General features: G+C 47.1%; 1 protein-coding gene across 1 annotated transcript in view; it reads right to left on the reverse strand.

Annotated features, from left to right (window-relative positions):
* Positions 1–5,089, reverse strand: part of nid1a (nidogen 1a) — a 96,138-nt gene extending 91,049 nt beyond the window's left edge. The window contains exons 1-2 of the mRNA XM_078399125.1: positions 4,880–5,089; positions 3,420–3,719 (exon numbers count right to left, since the gene is read on the reverse strand). Of these exons, the coding sequence (XP_078255251.1) occupies positions 3,420–3,719; positions 4,880–5,089 (510 nt within the window). The remainder of the gene's footprint in view (positions 1–3,419; positions 3,720–4,879) is intronic.
* Between the last annotated feature and the right edge of the window lie 12,688 nt (positions 5,090–17,777).

Genomic DNA, 17,777 nt, shown 5'->3' on the forward strand with positions numbered 1-17,777 from the left:
TTGAGCCGCTGGCAATCGGCATAAGAGGGCATGCGCTTATAAAACCGATAATACTGGGTGGGGTGGAACATAAGATTTCGCTTTATGCGGATGATATTGCCATCTTTGTATCTGACCCTGAACATTCTGTTCCTTACCTATTCCAGCTTATTAATTCCTTTGGCGAGGTCTCAGGTTACACTATAAACTGGCAGAAGAGTGAACTTATATCGATAACAGCAGAATTAGACCCTGTATTCTTAGCCAACATGCAGTTTAAAACAAATCCGGATAGTATAAAATATCTGGGCATTAAAATATCTAAAAACCCCAAGACCCTTTTTAAAATTAACTTTACCGAAAGGTTGAACAAGCTAAAGGAGAACATAGAGAAATGGAGAACGTTGCCTATTTCCTTGATTGGCCGCGTGAACGCAGTAAAGATGGTCTCCCTGCCGAGATTTCTGTATTTATTTCAGAATGTTCCTGTTTTTATCCCCAAATCCTACTTTAAGTTAATCGATTCTATCATTATGCCATTTATTTGGGGATATAAAGTACACAGGATCTCAAAAGCTTATCTTCAAAAAACGAGGGAACATGGGGGACTGGGGTTACCGTGCTTTTTATATTACTATTGGGCGGCCAATGTTAGAGTCATGGTATACTGGCAGTATGCATATGAACGGGGAGTTGGATATGACCTGCCACCTTGGCTGGCGATTGAAAAAAGCTTAACCCCAAAAACTTCTCTCCCTGCTCTCCTTTTTTCATTACCCAGATCTCTCACCTCTCTTAGAGAGGATCACTTCACTCTGTCCAATGCTCAGAGAATATGGCACCAAATTAGGAAAGCTTGTGAGCTTCCGAATACGTCAATGCACGCCCCAATCTGGCATAACCACGCTTTCCCCCCATCATTTACAGACACAGCATTCAAAGAATGGAGCTGTAAAGGGATAGTTACAATAAAAGATCTTTACATAAATAGACACTTTGCATCATTTGATCAGCTACAATCCAAGTTCTCATTGCCCAAAACTCAATTCTTCAGGTACTTACAGCTGAGAAATTATGTTCGACAAAACAATTCGGTTTTTGAGTCCCTGCCCGAAGACGACTTGTTGTCCAAAATTTTGCTGGGTCCCCCGGAAGCAAAGAACCTAATCTCATCGTTTGTAGGTATCTTTTTAAACAAACTAGATAAATCTACTTTAAAAATAAAACTAACCTGGGAAGAAGACCTTAACATTGAAATTGATGACGATGTCTGGAAGGAAGTACTGAAAAGTATAAAATCCTGTTCTATTAATTCTAGGCTACAACTGATTCAATTCAAGGTTATACACAGATTACACTACTCTAAGGTTAAGCTGCATAAAATCTTTCCTGATCTCTCACCTTTGTGTAATAGATGCAAGACCGCTGAGGGTACACTCGCTCACCACTTTTGGACTTGTCCAAAACTTCACAACTTTCGGTGTCTTTTATTTCAATGGTACTCCACTGTTTTAAACGTCACTTTAACTCCGGACCCTGAAACTGCTCTATTCGGGTATTCCACAACGCTTGAGAAGCTAGACCATAATGCTCGCACAATCTTGGTTTATGGTATGGTAATTGCCAACAGATGTATTTTGAAACTATGGAAATCAGACTCTGCTCCTCAGTTTGAGACTTGGTTAAGAGAATTAATGGGCATATTACACGTAGAGAGGTTGAGATATGAATTGTCTGGCAACCCTCAAAAGTTCTTCAACATATGGAACCCAGTGCTGCAGCATATTAAGGACAAGTAAAACTATCCCCTCAATGCCACATGCTTTTGTACCTTCTTTGAATCCAGCAGTGAAAATACTGAAATATTTGACTTGTGAAAATTACCTTGCCTCATGTTTTTGTGCTTTTGTCTTTTTTTGTTACATTGTAGTTATGTTTTTAAAAAATATATTTTTATTTATTTATTTGTTTGTTTTTGTTTGTTTGTTTTCATGATTATGTAGGGAAGGGGAGGGATGGGGTTTACTGTTGTTGTTATATGCATTGTAATCAATTATAAAATTTAAAAAATAATTTTAAAAAAAATAAAAAAATGGGATAACATTAGCTACCCTCCAATCCAAAGGAACATATCCAGAATCTATATTGGAAAATGATCACCAATGTGTCCACGATTTCTAGAGCCACCTCCTTGTGAACCTTGGTATGCAGACCATCAGGCCCTGGGGATGTATCAGCCTTCATTCCCATCAGTCCATCCAACACCATTTCCTGACTAATATGAATCTGCTTCAGTTCCTCCGTCACCTAGCTCCTCTGTCCCCTACTGCATCTGGGAGATTGTTGGGCTTCCTTAGGGAAGACAGAACCAAAGTACCTGTTCCACTTGTCTGCCATTTCCTTGTTCCCCATAATAAATTCACCTGTTTCTGTCTTCAAAGGACCCACATTTGTCTTAACTAATCTTTTCCTTTTCACATACCTAAAGAAGCTTTTACTATCCTCCTTTATATTCTTGGCTAGCTTACCTTCGTACTTCATCTTTTCTCCCCTATTGCTTTTTTAGTTACCTTCTGTTGTTCTTTAAAAGTTTCCCAATCCTCTGGCTTCCCGCTCATCTTTGCTATGTTATACGTCTTTTCTTTTAGTTTTATACTGTCCTTGACTTCTCTTGTCAGCCACGGTCGCCTCTTACTCCCCTTAGAATCTTTCCTCCTCTTTGGAATGAACTGATCCTGCATCTTCTGGATTATTCCCAGAAATTCCAGCCATTGCTGTTCCACCGTCTTCCCTGCTAGGGTCCCTTTCCAGTCAACTTTGGCGAACTCCTCCCTCATGCCTCCATAGTCCCCTTTGTTCAACTGCAATACTGATACTTCTGATTTTACCTTCTCCCTCTCAAATTGCAGATTAAAAGTTATCATTAATGGTCACTACCTCCTAATGGTTCATTTACCTTGAGTTCCCTTATCAAATCCGGTTCATTACATCAGGTAAGAAGGAATGCTGGCTTAAACCGAAGATAGACACAAAATGCTGGAGTAACTCAGCGGGACAGGCAGCATCTCTGGATAGAAGGAACGGGTGACATTTTGGACCGAGACCCTCCTTCAGACATCGGGAATGCAAGTCCATATTTTTACTGTCCCCTCCCTAGCCTCGGGCATCCACTGTAATAATCAACAGCAGAAGTTAGCCAGGAAGATAAACATAGATTAAAGGTGGAACTGCATGAAACAATGCCCTTGGTATCCATCCCATCAAAGATGATGGCCTTCCAATCGCTGACCCTTAGAATAAAAATAATTTCTAAACTGAATAAACCAAGCAGGTTATTAATATAAATTTCAGCGTTTTCAACTATAAATGATTTCAAAGTGAAATACTCTTCCAAACCTTAAATTTCCAGTGAATAATCACCTTATTCCCAGCATAATTACCTTATTCAGTGGCTGGTCTCCTCGCCGATGTTTCTTATGGGCACTCACGTTTTCCCAGGTGGCAATGAAAATATTAACAGGTTGGAAGTTTAGGTTGCTGAAGCCTTGGTTTATCATCCATTCCACACGTTGGAGGATTTGTGGAGAAGAGTCTTGCCTGTAGTAGATCTTCCCCACTCCATCAGAAGTGTCCAGGTCAGCCAGAAACGGTGCAATGGCTCCAAACCTTGGTGGGAACGTGCTGACATAATCCACTTCTTTAGGGGGCTTGCTGATAGCTATGATTCCATTTGTGTTCACCTTGAGTTATAAGATAAAGCATCAGATAAAAAAAGATTAAAAGGTAATTGTAATGTGAGCACCTCACTAACAATCCTCCAAGCAACAGTGCTGGTAAGAATTTTGATAGTGTATTAATAGAACAGTACAGCACAGGAACAGGCCTTTTAGCTCACATTGTCTGTGCTGAACATGATGCCAAATTAAACTACAGTAATCACTTCTGTCTCCATGTGATCCACGCTGTGTCATATTTATGTGTCGATTGAAAAGCCTCTGCCACAACATATATGCTTCCGCCACCACCCCTGGCAGCACATTCCAGGCATTTGCCCTGCAGATCAATGTCAAATTCCAGTCTAACCTTAGAGATATGCCCTTGGACTTTCCACCCTGGAAAAAGGGTTTTGTCTACATTATCTATGGCTCTCATAAAATAAACTTTTATCAGCTCTCCCCACAACCAGTTAGCTTATCAAGAACTGCACCACCATTTAACAAGATCATGGCTGATCTTAATCCCATTGACCCTTACATTTCCATCTCCACCCTGACCTATCAAAAATCCATCAGTCACTGTTCTTGACAGTTTCAATTGACCCCCTGCAGTCTGAACTTCTGCGAGATGAAGAGTTTCAGATTACCCCCCCCCCCCACCACCCATGCTGAGGGTAAAATGCTTCCTCGTTTCATCGCTGAATGAAGTGGCTCTAATTTGAAGATTTACAAACTTGTCCCCATGCAGAATGAAACTCGGATTAGAAGACGACCACGATTAATGGAAAGCCATGAAACAGGCGGCGTTAATCAAACTTTTGAGTGACTAGGTGAAAAAAGTGGTTAACATTGTGACAGAATATCACATCGACTTAGATTTTTTCCCCTCCACTGGAATAGATTATTGCGGGAATATGTGGCAAGGGATAGGCAGCAAATTTACCCCATCGACTTTAATGAGGGAAAACAACACAAATCGTGCATAACTTTGCTTAGCCTTCGAAAAGCTCGCTCAAAACGTAACGGTTGAGAACGAAACAAAGTAAAATGAAATTGCAATGCCTCGCTGCCTGCAGATGCCGGAGGAGAGGTGAAGCCCCTCCTGCCCATGAAGACCCCATTAGACTTGATGCTCACTAGATCTGCAACACGTCGTCCTGCTGACCGATCTGCCGGATACTCACGTACAAGTTCCTCACTGTGTTCTCGAATAAATGCAGAGGCTGCGCCAACCTCACTGCCTCCGAGGAGACATCGTCTCCGGGCTGCAGCAGCTGGTCCCCAGCGCCCTCGCCGTGAGGGAGCAGCTGCCCGGGGGAGAGACCCTGGAGCCCGGCTCCCTGCAGCAGGAGCAGCGCCAGCAGCCGCACAGATCCCCAGCCCATCAGCACCATGTCTGCAAACTGACCCGCACACACACACACAGTGCGCCTCACACACTATCCCACCCCGCCCAGACCCCGTCCCCCGTCCCACAGCCCAATCCCAATCCCCGCCCCCTGCACCGCCCAGTCCGCGGTCCCGGCGCCAGCTCCGCCCTCCCTCCCTGCACCCCAGCGCTCAGCTCCCGCTCCTGCTCCCGCTCCCGCCCCTGGCGCCGTCCCACCCCCACCCCACTGACCCAGCTCACTCCCCCAGCCCGCCCACTCCCCACAACCCCACCCCTCTCCACACACCCCACTGACCCCCACACCCCACTCCCACCCCCACACACCCCACCCCCCACACACCCCACCCCCACACTCCACACACCCCACCCCTCCACACACCCCACCCCCACTCCCACCACCCCACACACACACACACCCCCACAACCCACACCCCACAACCCACACCCCACAACCCCACTCCACACACCCCCGCCCCCACACACCCTCACCCCCATCCCACCCCCCCCACACCCACCCTCCCAACCTCACCCCACCCCACACCCGGACACTCCCCGCACCACCCACACTCCCCTCTTCACCCACATTCCCCTCTCCACCCACACTCCCCTCTCCACCCACCCTCCCACACCCCCACCCCACTCCCCAACCCCATACCACCCCCCCCCCAACCCCATACCACCCCCCCCCAACCCCATACCACCCCCCCCCCAACTGACCCAGCGGTGCTCACTCCCCCAGCCTGCCCACTCCCCTGGTCTGGCGCCGCCCACACTCTACACCACCCCCACCCCTCCCCCACTGACCCCCCCCACCCCCACACTCCACCTCCCCCCACACCACCACACTCCCCTCCCCCCACACCACCACACTCCCCTCCCCCCACACCACCACACTCCACCTCCTCCCCAACATCACCTATCCATGTTCTCCAGAGATGCTGTCTGACCCCGTTGAGTTCCTCCAGGGCTTTTAAGGTGAGGGAGAGGAAATATTTAACAGGAACCTGAGGAGCAACCTTTTATGGACAAAGGATGGTGACTGGAACAAGCTGCCGGAGGAGGTCGTGGAGGCAGGTACTATGATAACATTTAAGAGACACTTGGACAGGTATTTCGATAGGACAGGTTTAGAGGGATATGAGTCAAACGCAGGCAGGTGGGACGAGTGTAGATGAGGCATGTTGGTCGGTGTGGGCAAGTTGGGCCGAAGGGCCTGTTTACATGCTGTATGATCGTATGGTTGAACTCGCCCTGGTGACGATCCCACTTGCCACGCCAAATCAGCCCATATGCTTGCTATGGCCCCGCTCCACCCACACTGCCTGCTCCACCCACACTCCCCCCTTTTCCCCGCTCCACCCACACTCCCCTCTCCACCCACACTCCCCACTCCCTGCTCCACCCACACTCCCCTCTCCACCCACACTCCCCTCTCCACCCACACTCCCCTCTCCACCCACACTCCCCTGTCCACCCACACTCCCCTCTCCACCCACACTCCCCTCTCCACCCACACTCCCCTCTCCACCCACACTCCCCACTCCCCACTTCACCCACACTCTCCTCTCCACCCACACTCCTCTCCACCCACACTCCCCTCTCCACCCACACTCCCCTCTCCACCCACACTCCCCTCTCCACCCACACTCCCCTCTCCACCCACACTCCCCTCTCCACCCACACACCCCGCTCCACCCACACTCCCCACTCCCTGCTCCACCCACACTCCCCTCTCCACCCACACTCCCCGCTCCACCCACACTCCCCTCTCCACCCACACTCCCCTCTCCACGAACACTCCCCTCTCCACCCACACTCCCCTGTCCACCCACACTCCCCTCTCCACCCACACTCCCCTCTCCACCCACACTCCCCTCTCCACCCACACTCCCCTCTCCACCCACACTCCCCTCTCCACCCACACTCCCCACTCCCCACTTCACCCACACTCTCCTCTCCACCCACACTCCTCTCCACCCACACTCCTCTCCACCCACACTCCCCTCTCCACCCACACTCCCCTCTCCACCCACACTCCCCTGTCCACCCACACTCCCCTCTCCACCCACACTCCCCTCTCCACCCACACTCCCCTCTCCACCCACACTCCCCACTCCCTGCTCCACCCACACTCCCCTCTCCACCCACACTCCCCTCTCCACCCACACACCCCGCTCCACCCACACTCCCCTCTCCACCCACACTCCCCTCTCCACCCACACTCCCCGCTCCACCCACACACCCCTCTCCACCCACACTCCCCTCTCCACCCACACTCCCCTCTCCACCCACACTCCCTGCTCCACCCACACTCCCCGTTCCATCCGCACACCCTGTTCCACCCACACTCCCCACTCCAGCGGCCGCTCCGCACTCCCCTGGCCTCACCCACTCATTAATGCAGGAACATTGATGTGAAGGTGTTGGAATAGGTGAAGGGACTGTTCGAAATGTATGGTTGTCTTTAGCTTTATGAATAGTATCTCTGAGAGCAGATGCAACGAAAGCTCAGCACTCTATTATAAAACACTGCCTAGTTTCCAGCAATGGTAATTGGTCTGTTCTGCCCATCACACTCAAAGCATGTCACCACCTAAGAGAGGGTGGTGAACAGGATGGTGCTGGTATCAAAAACTTGATGTACTTTAAAGGACAGGAAATGGGTTCAGGCTTATTATTGTGACGTGTACAGAGGCCAGAGAAAAACCTTTGTTTGTGTGCTATCCAATTGAATCAGATAATGAAAATGAAGAAGGGTCTCGACCCGAAACGTCGCCCATTCCTTCTCTCCCGAGATACTGCCTGACCTGCTGAGTTACTCCAGCATTTTGTGAATAAATACCTTCGATTTGTACCAGCATCTGCAGTTATTTTCTTATACATGACAGTAATCAAGTCAGACACAGGTACAGAAGATTGAGCGAAGTGAATAATCTATGAATCAATCCCACACTGATATTGTTAACTCTTAACCACTTGCAGAATTGGCCTAGCAATTACAAGGAAGCACAGCGTGGACAGCAGTAGCTCAAGAAGAAGGTCAATTCTGCTTTCCCAGGATTTACAATAGATGTTAGCCAATGTCCACATCCCAAGAAAAACAAAAGACATTGGCTGGACTATATTGTAATTTTAAGGGTGTGGTTATCATTGGTCATCATAATTAATGTGTAGACAAAACTGCTATGTGTGAATAGGCAAACACAGAAAGTTGATGTCTAAGGTGATTAGATTAATTAATGTCTTCCCTTCGAGGAGCTTTGCATAACTCTCTCTGAGGGACGTCATTTGTATGTGCATGACGTACTAAACTCAGCACAAGAAGGTACTATTTGTCCTTTTCAGTTTAAGTGATTTCTTAATGATGTGATAAGTATTAATTATTACCCTCACATGCACAGAATATTAACCTACAAAGAGCAGAGTCTCATTTATTTTAAGGTTAAATTACATACGACAATAATAGCAAACTAAACTAATAAAAGTGAAATAATTTATGTTTTACTACTTTGACTTATCTCATTATTAATCCTATCCTTTTGCCTATCTTTATTTTATTTTACAATTTTCTAATTTGACAGTTGCCTGATTCAGATTCAATGTTCTACAGGAATTATTGACAGTTAGTTCACAGTTGTGTATAAATTTGTGATCATGAAATGAAAAATAATTTTACCAAGACCTATGTAAGAATTCAAAATTTGAAAATCCCTCCTGAGCAACTGTGACCAAATTAGTTTGAAATGCCAGAAAACCTTTATTTTACAGTTGTAAAGCCTTAGTACACAAGTTGATTCAATAAGCCTGAGACATAAATTATATATTTAAAATGTAATAATTATCTAACCAAGCTAAATTGTCAAATTATATGGCTTCTCCAAAACATTTCCCCAAGTCTAAACTGAAATCCTGCCCATATTTCACTTATAAATGTTCCAAAAAGAAGGCAATATTTTAGATGTGAAGAATTTGTACTAAACTGACTACTGAGCATTTATTTATTGCAGATGAATGATTAGTCGGCCTGTGGCATAAAACTCCTATCTGTCTTTTTCAAAAATCCTGATGGTACCTTTTAACATTTCCCCTGAGTTCAGTTTTTCATGTTGGGAAAAATATCTCTGTTTAAATTACTGCATCCATCATTGCTTTCTTTGTGTTTAATCATACAACAAGCCTCATTTCAACACCTCAAACTTATTTATTAATTCCAGAGTCAAGTATTGTACCAACTTCACATTTATCAGCCAGATGTACAAATATTTTGAAAAGATGCAGATTTTGTTTCATCTTTAAAAATAAATCTTGTACAGATGTATATCTATTCAAGAACACCAGAGGCAGGCTTGTGAGGAAGCATAAAGTTACAAGATTAGGAGATGGTAATTTAAAACTTAAAGGCATGGGAACTCCTTTCTGGAATTCTCTACCTCGGTGGGTGTGGAAGCTAGATAACTGGACGTATTTAAAAAGAAGGTAGATAGATTTTTGAAAGATTGGAAATTGAAGGCTTTGGGGTACAGATACAGTCGAGGGGATGAGATTTTGTCAGATCAACCATGATCATATTGAATGGCAGGTGAGGTTTGAGGGGCTGAGTGGCATGTTCCTGTTCCCAATTTCTTGTGTTAGAAAGTCATACAGAACGGAAACAGGCTCTTCGGCCCAACTTGTCCACGTTGACCAAGATGCTTGGCTTGTTCCATCTGCCTGCATTTGGTCCATATCACTCTAAACCTTTCCTATCCAGGTACCTGTCCAACTGTCATTTAAATGTTGTGAGAGTATCTGCCTCCTTTGACAGCTCATTCCATATACCACTACTTACAGTGTTGTTACATTCTAAGAGATTGGGGAACTGCAGGCATTGCCAAGTTGCATGCTGAAGGCCTCTGTTGGATCTCTATGGAACTGCAGGCATGACCATCCCACACATTCATGTCCTCCTGGTTAAATTTGTGCCTCAGCTGTTGATTATGTTACCTCACCCAGAGTTGGGGATGGGTGGTGTAGCTTCCATCAGAGCACTGGCAATAATGTTCTGTGTTTCCAAGTCTATCATTGACGACATTGTCACAGATTCAGAATGTAAGAATACGAAAGAGGACCGGTCAGTATACTCTGTAGAATATTTGGCAAGATACCGAATTTCCTCAATCTTTTAAGGAAGTAGAGGCATTGATGAGGTTTCTTTGTGATTACGTCAATTTGCTTTGGCTAGGACAGATACTCTGAAATATGCACGGCCAGTAGTTCAATACTGCTTTATTGATCACATTTGTAACTGCACAGTGAAATTGTTTTTGCATATATTATACATGCAGACGCTGCCATTATTCAAAGTCCAAAGTCCAGTCGACCCATGCGCTTGATATACTGGAGCAGTTTCTGCCAACCGATGCCCCTCTCCTCTCCTCGCCCAGCCATTTTGTGTTCCGGGGGCACCTCCTGCAGCCGACCTTGGAGGCATTACCCCAGTTCACCCTACTACCGGCCCTTGTTTCTCGTGTCTGACGTCTTCAGCTTCCTCCGGGTCCCGCCGACCAACGATTCTTTGGGCGGGTTCCCTATCCCGCCAAGCCTTCAGGCGGTTCCTGGTCCCGCCGAGCCTTTAGGTGGCTACGACGAGCCTTCGGGCGGGTACCCAGTCCTGGCAAACTTTCGGGTGGGTTACCGGTCCCGATGTCTGACGAGCCTTCGGGCAGGCCCAGATGAACCTTTGGGCGAGTTCCCACCAATTAACGAACCTTCCAGGCAAGCACTGCGGCCGCGGCACCTCAGGAAGGCCATTACGGCACGCAGCTGTCCACTCTCTTCACTGCCATCCCATTGATGTAGATAAGTCATCCAGTTCAACCAGATTGTACTTGTGCATGACTTAATTGTATTAATGTATAGTGATATCTGATTTGATCGCATAGTGTGCAAAAATAGTTATATTACAGACAATAATAAACAAATACCAACTCCAAACAGGTCATTTGGCCCAATTCATCCATGCCTTCCAAACCTCTGGAGTTATTAACTCCATCATCTGTCACTTGGTCCATGGAAATATGGGGAAAATAGGTTACAGGGAAAGTTAGAGGGGGAACCAGATTGCTCTATGAGCCAGTGTATATTCGAAAAGGTGAGTAGCCTCCAATGTTGCAAGGAAATATGAAATTGTGTGTGAGAGAAATTGTGGGTGACGTTTTGGGTCGAGACCCTGCTTCAGACTGGTTAGGGATAAGGGAAACTAGAGATATAGATGGTGATGTGGAGAGATAAAGAACAATGAATGAAAGCTATGCCAAAAAGTAATGATGATAAAGGAAACAGGCCATTGTAAGCTGTTTGTAGGGTGAAAATGAGAAGCTAGTGTGACTCGGGAGGGGGAAGATATAGAGAGAGGGAATGCCGGGGCTACCTGAAGTGAGAGAAATCAATATTCATACCACTGGGTTCTAAGCTGCCCAAGCAAAAAATGAGATGCTGTTCCTCCAATATGCGTTTAGCCTCACTCTGACAATGGAGGAGACCAAGGACAGAAAGGTCTGTGTAGGAATGGGAAGGAGAATTAAAGCATCCAGCAACCAGGAGATCAGGTTGGTTCAGGTGGACTGATCGAAGGTGTTCCGCGAAATGATCACCCAGTCTGTGTTTGGTCTCGCCGATGTCTTAGTCCACATCTTGAACAATGGATATAGTAGATGAGGTTGGAGGAGGTGCAAGTGAACCTCTGCCTATCCTGAAAGGACTGTCGGGATCCCTGGACAGAGTCAAGGAGGAGATATAGGGACAGGTGTTGCATCTTCCGCGGTTGCAGCTACCTGGGGAGGGGGCGGTTTGGGTGGGAAGGGATGAGTTAACCAGGGAGGTGCGGAGGGAACGGTCTCTGCAGAAGGCGGAAAGGGGTGGAGATGGGAAAATGTGGCCAGTAGTGGGATCCCATTGGAGATGGTGGAAATTTCGGAGGATTATGTGTTATATGAGACGGCTGATGGGGTGGAAAGTAAGGACTAGGGGGACTCTGTCTCTGTTGCGACTTGGAGGAGGGGGAGAAAGGGCAGAGCTGTGAGGTACTGAGGAGACACGAGTGAGGGCCTCATCTATGATGGGAGAGGGGAACCCTCGTTCCCTAAAGAATGAGGACATCTCGGATGATCTAGTATGGAACACCTCATCTTGGGCGCAGATGCAGCGTAGACGGAGGAATTGGGAGTAGGGAATAGAGTCTTTGCAGGAAGCAGGGTTGGAAGAAGTGTAGTAGAGATAGTTGTGGGAGTCAGTAGGTTTCTAATAGACGTCTGTCAATAGTCTATTTCCTGTGATGGAGACTATGAGATCAAGAAAGGGGAGGGAGGTGTCGGTGATGGTCCAAGTAAATTTGAGTGCAGGATGAAAACTGGTGGTGAAGTTGATGAAGTCCATGAGTTCTGCATGGGTGCAGGAGGTAGCACCGATGCAGTTGTCAATGTAACAGAGATAAAGTTCGGGGATAGGGCCAGTGTACGTCTGGAACAGGGATTGTTCAACATATCCTTCAAAGAGGCAGGCATAGCTGGGCCCATGTGGGTGCCCATAGCTGCGCCTTGGACTTGGAGGAAGTGGGAGGAGTCAAAGGAGTTGTTGAGGGCGAGGTCCAGTTCCGCTAGGCGGAGTAGAGTGTCAGTAGAAGGAACTTGGATGGTTCTGCAGTCAAGGAAGAATTGGAGCGCTTTCCTGGTGGGGGATGGGGGTGTAGATGGACTGAACGTCCACAATAAAGATGAGGGAGTGGGGGCTCAGAAAGCGGAAGTCATTAAAGTGATGAAGGGCATGTGAGGTACCTTGGACATTGACACAAAATGCTGACGTAACTCAGCGAGTCAGGCAGCATCTCGGGAGAGAAGGAATCGGTGACGTTTCGGGTCGAGACCCTTCTTCAGACTGATGTCAGGGGAGGGGGCGGGGCAAAGATAGGATGTAGTCGGAGACAGGAAGACTAGTGGGAGGGGATAGAGAGGGGAAGCAGGGACTATCTGAAGTTAGAGAAGTCATTGTTCATACCGCAGTGGTGGAAACTGCCCGAGCGAAATGTGAGAGCTGGGCCTCACTCTGACAATGGAGGAGACCCAGGACAGAAAGGTCAGATTGGGAATGGGAGGGGGAGTTGAAGTGCTGAGCCACCGGGAGACCAGGTCGGTTGAGATGGACTGCGCGAAGGTCTTGGACATAGGTCGGGAGAGATTGGGCCAGAGGGGATAGGATGGAATCGAGGTACGTGGAAATCATTTCCGTGGGACAGGAGCAGGCAGAAACAATGGGTCTGCCAGGGCAATTGTGTTTGTGGATTTCGGGGAGAAGGTAAAAACGGGCTGTGCAGGGCTGGGAAACGATTAGGTTGGAGGCTGTGGAAGGCAAACAAACCAGAAGTGATGAAATCAGTAATGGTGTTTGAGATTAACGCCTGGTCCTCATCTGTGGAATCATGGTCCAAGGATAAGTAGGAGGAGGTATCTGAGAGTTGTCGCCTGGTAGAGGTCTGTGCGCCAGACTGCCATGCCACCTCCCTTGTCAGCGGGTTTGATTATAATGCCAGGGTTGCTGCAGAGTGAGCGGAGGACTCCCCTTACCTAGTCCAACTTCCTTCTTATGCAGAGATAGAGATGTTTGCTATACTTGAGACATTGAATGCAGGATCACAGCTGCGAAAACCTACAGCCATGCTACTAGGTGCCACCAGTGGCCAAGTGCCCTGGCAGCAGTGGGTGTAATGTTCCGGTGCACTGTCTTGCATGACATCCTGATAAAGAGCCAGTGGATTTTGGGAAGACCTGGGTTTGTCTGCTGACCATATTCTGACTAACTTGAGTTGCGCAGACAATTTCACAATCAATCCAATCTTAAGATTTACTACTGAGAGTCAGGGGAAAGGGAAACAAGAGATATAGACAGTGCCTATATATTGGTGAGACCGAGGGCGATCGTTTCACTGAACACATTCGCCTTGGCCTACTTGATCTACTGGTTGCCAAACAATTTAACTCCCCTTCCTTTTCCCACATTGATCTTTCTGTGCTGGGCCTCCTCCATTGTCAACAACAGCACCCAACATTTCGCTTGGGCAGCTTACAACCCAGCAGTTAAAATCTTGATTTCTCTATCTTCAAGTAAGCCTTACATTCCCTCCCTCTCTATCCCTCCCCCACCCTAGTCATCATACTTTTGAGTTGCACTGTCTGAAAAATCGTTATCACCCAGCCCTCAGCCGACTATAGAACATTGTGGACTCCACCTTTCCTTGATCATCGTTACTTTTTGCATATCTTTCATTCATTTGTTACATAGCTCTCTATATCTCTAATTTCCCTTTCCCCTGACTCTCAGTCTGAAGAAGGGTCTTGACCTGAAACATCACCTATTCCTTTTCTTCAGAGATGCTGCCTGACCCGCTGAGATATTCCAGCTTTTTGTGTCTATCTTCGGTTTAAACCAGTGTCTGCAGTTCCTTCCGACACATTTAAGATTTACGATGTGTCTTTAAAAAGGATCAACATACTCACTCACTCAGCAGGCTGTGAAACCCATGTTAATCGTGGGTGAAGAAGGTTAGAGTCATAGTGATACAGTGTGGAAACAGGCCCTGCGGACCAACTTGCCCACACCAGCCAACATGTCCCAGCTACACTGGTCCCATCTGCCCACATTTGGGCCATATCTCTCCAAACCTGTCCTAGCCATGTACCTGTCTAACTGTTTCTTAAATGTTAGAATAGTTCCTGCCTCAAATACCTCCTCTGGCAGCTACAGCAGGTTCACTGTGTATTTAGACGGTGTTACTGGCAGCTCAGTTATTGGCTGAGATGCCAGGTGGTTGGCCTGGCTCCTCTTTACATAAAACTCTTGGCAATTGTATACCCACCTGAGTGAGATTCAAGGTCCCATCTTAAAGATGTTAGGAAGGAACTGCAAATGCTGGTTTAGATGGTTTCTGCAGGTTTAGAAACAAAATGCTGGAGTAACTCAGTGGGACAGGAGCATCTCTGGAGAGAAGGAATGGGTGACATTTTGGGTTGAGACCCTTCTTCAGACCTAGAATCAATCTCCAATTGATTTGGCCACTGAGCTTGGGCAGGTAAATGGGAATACAGACTTGCTCAGCATCTGCATTCCCCTCTCGACCTAATAGGCTGATTCCAGAGGAACAGCGTGGCTGCTACGTCTGGGACCTACTAGGTTGCAGAAGTTGCCGGAAGGCGGACGCACGAGGGATCAGCCAACCGTCTCTAGGGACTCCAGCTCCAATGCCTTTGGCTTTCCTGAGCCTTACCCACAAGGCAACGGGGTCCTATTTAACCCATAGTTGGGACCCGGTTGATGGACACGCCAGTTGGCCTGCACGTCGCATCTATGGGGGCCAAAGTTCCTCCGAGATCCTCACGCAGTTTAGCCAGGGACTGAAGGTGGCCCCAGTTACCAGGTGTTGCCACGAGGAGGCACTGTGAGAGTCTTGATGATGCAGAGGTTATGTACTGGCAGAAGGAGGCTTATGCACTCGGCTCCCTTTTTTGCAAAAATCGCTAGCCAGCGGCATCTGGATTTATACCAGGGAACTAGACACATGCAACACCCTGTGGCTCACGCCACCAATGCTGCATATGGTGGGCCAAAGGACCTGTTTCCATGTTGTATCTTTCAATTAATTTAATCAAGGTCACCCGTGTCGATGAGACTCTAGGTAGGTGTATGCATTGCTGACCATGGTTTACTGGAGTGGGTTGAGGGGTCATGATATCTTCCCTTTTCCCACAGAGGAAGATGCCGAGTTAAGAATCAAGTGGGTGGAAAGGAAGACCAATGTTTCTAGCCAAATCAAACCAAAGCTGGAATGTTGCTGCCTTCAATCAAGGCCTTACTATTGCTTTTTGCAGTCTAAGCTCCACTGTGAACTGATTTCTCGGGGGAGCTACCGTAAAGGTCCAACTGGCTGTGGAGATTTACATCCCCAAAGACAGGGGGAAAATAAGCACAAAATAATGTTGTAACAATATACACGTGACTGACTCGTTTGTGCTGTTTCTCTTAAAGCATGAACAGCTTGATGTGGTGCCTGAGTCTTTTTGCGACAAATAACAGTTGGGTTATTTGAACAGTTGGGCACTTTGAATCTGTATCTTTGCGATTGTAAGTCTTTTGCTAGCTAACATATTTACATAGACACATAGAAAGTAGGCGCAGGAGTAGCCTCCTGGCAAGCCTCCTTCTGCCAGTACATAACCTTTGCATCATCAAGACTCGCAGTGCCTCCTTGTGGCAACACCTGGTAACTGGCCCTTCGAGCCAGCACCGCCATTCAATATGATCATGGCTGATCATCCAAAATCAGTACCTGTTCAGGCTTTTTCCCCTTATCCCTTGATTCCGTTAGATAGGTGAGCTAGATCTAACTCTTGAAAACATCCAGTGAATTTGCCTCCACTGCCTTCTGTGGCAGAGAATTCCACAGATTCACAACTCTCTGGGTGAAAAAGTTTTTCTTCATCTCAGTCCTAAATGGCTTACCCCTTATTCCTAAACTGTTTCTGGACTCCCCCAACATCAGGAACATTTTTCCTGCATCTACCATGTCCAATCCTCTAAGAATTTTATATATTTCTATAAGATCCCCTAAATTTCAGCGAATACAAGCCCAGTCGACCCATTCTTTCAACATATATCAGTCCCGCCATCCTGGGAATTAACCTGATGAACCTACGCTGCACCCCCTCAATCGCAATAATGTCCTTCCTCAAATTAGGAGATCAAAATTGTACACAATATTCCAGGTGCGGTCTCACCAGGGCCGTGTACAACTGCAGTAGGACCTCCTTGCTCCTAAACTCAAATCCTCTTGCATTGAAGGCCAACATGCCATTAGCTTTCTTCACTGCCTGTACCTGAATGCTTACTTTCAGTGACAGATTCACAAGCACACCCAGGTCTCGTTGCACCTCTCCATCCCCTAATCTGACACCATTCAGATAATTATCTGCCTTCCTGTTCTTGCCACCAAAGTGGATAACTTCACATTTATCCACATTATACTGCATCTGCCATGCTTCTGCACACTCACCCAACCTATCCAAGTCACCCTGCAGCCTCATAGCATCCTCCTCGCAGCTCACACTGCTACCCAGCTTTGTGTCATCCGCAAACCTAGAGATGTTACAATTAATTCCTTCGTCTAAATCGTTAATATATATTGTAAACAACTGGGGTCCTGGCACTGAGCCTTGCGGCACCCCACGAGTCACTGCCTACCATTCTGTAAAGGACCCGTTAATTCCTACTCTTTGCTTCCAGCTCTCTATCCAGCTCTCTATCCATGTCAATACCCTACTCCCAATACTATGTGCTCTAATTTTGCACACTAATCTCTTGTGTGGGGTTTTGTCAAAGGCTTTTTGAAAGTCCAGATACACCACATCAGGACCCTATTCTCTGAATTAACCGTGTCACTCTCCATCCTAATGCAGAATTCCACCATATTATGGCCATTGTTGCCCAAGGGGCCTTGCACAACAAGATCGCCAACTAATCCTTCCTCATTACACAATACCCAGTCTAGGATGCTACATGCATCCCCAATTTCCTGCTTGATGCTATCCCCAACCCCCCTACTGCTGTTTGGTGGTCTGTGTACAACTCCAACAAGCATTTTCTGCCCATGGCTATTTCGCAGCTCTACC

Source organism: Rhinoraja longicauda, chromosome 5 (assembly GCF_053455715.1).
Source record: "Rhinoraja longicauda isolate Sanriku21f chromosome 5, sRhiLon1.1, whole genome shotgun sequence".
Lineage (NCBI taxonomy): Eukaryota > Metazoa > Chordata > Chondrichthyes > Rajiformes > Arhynchobatidae > Rhinoraja > Rhinoraja longicauda.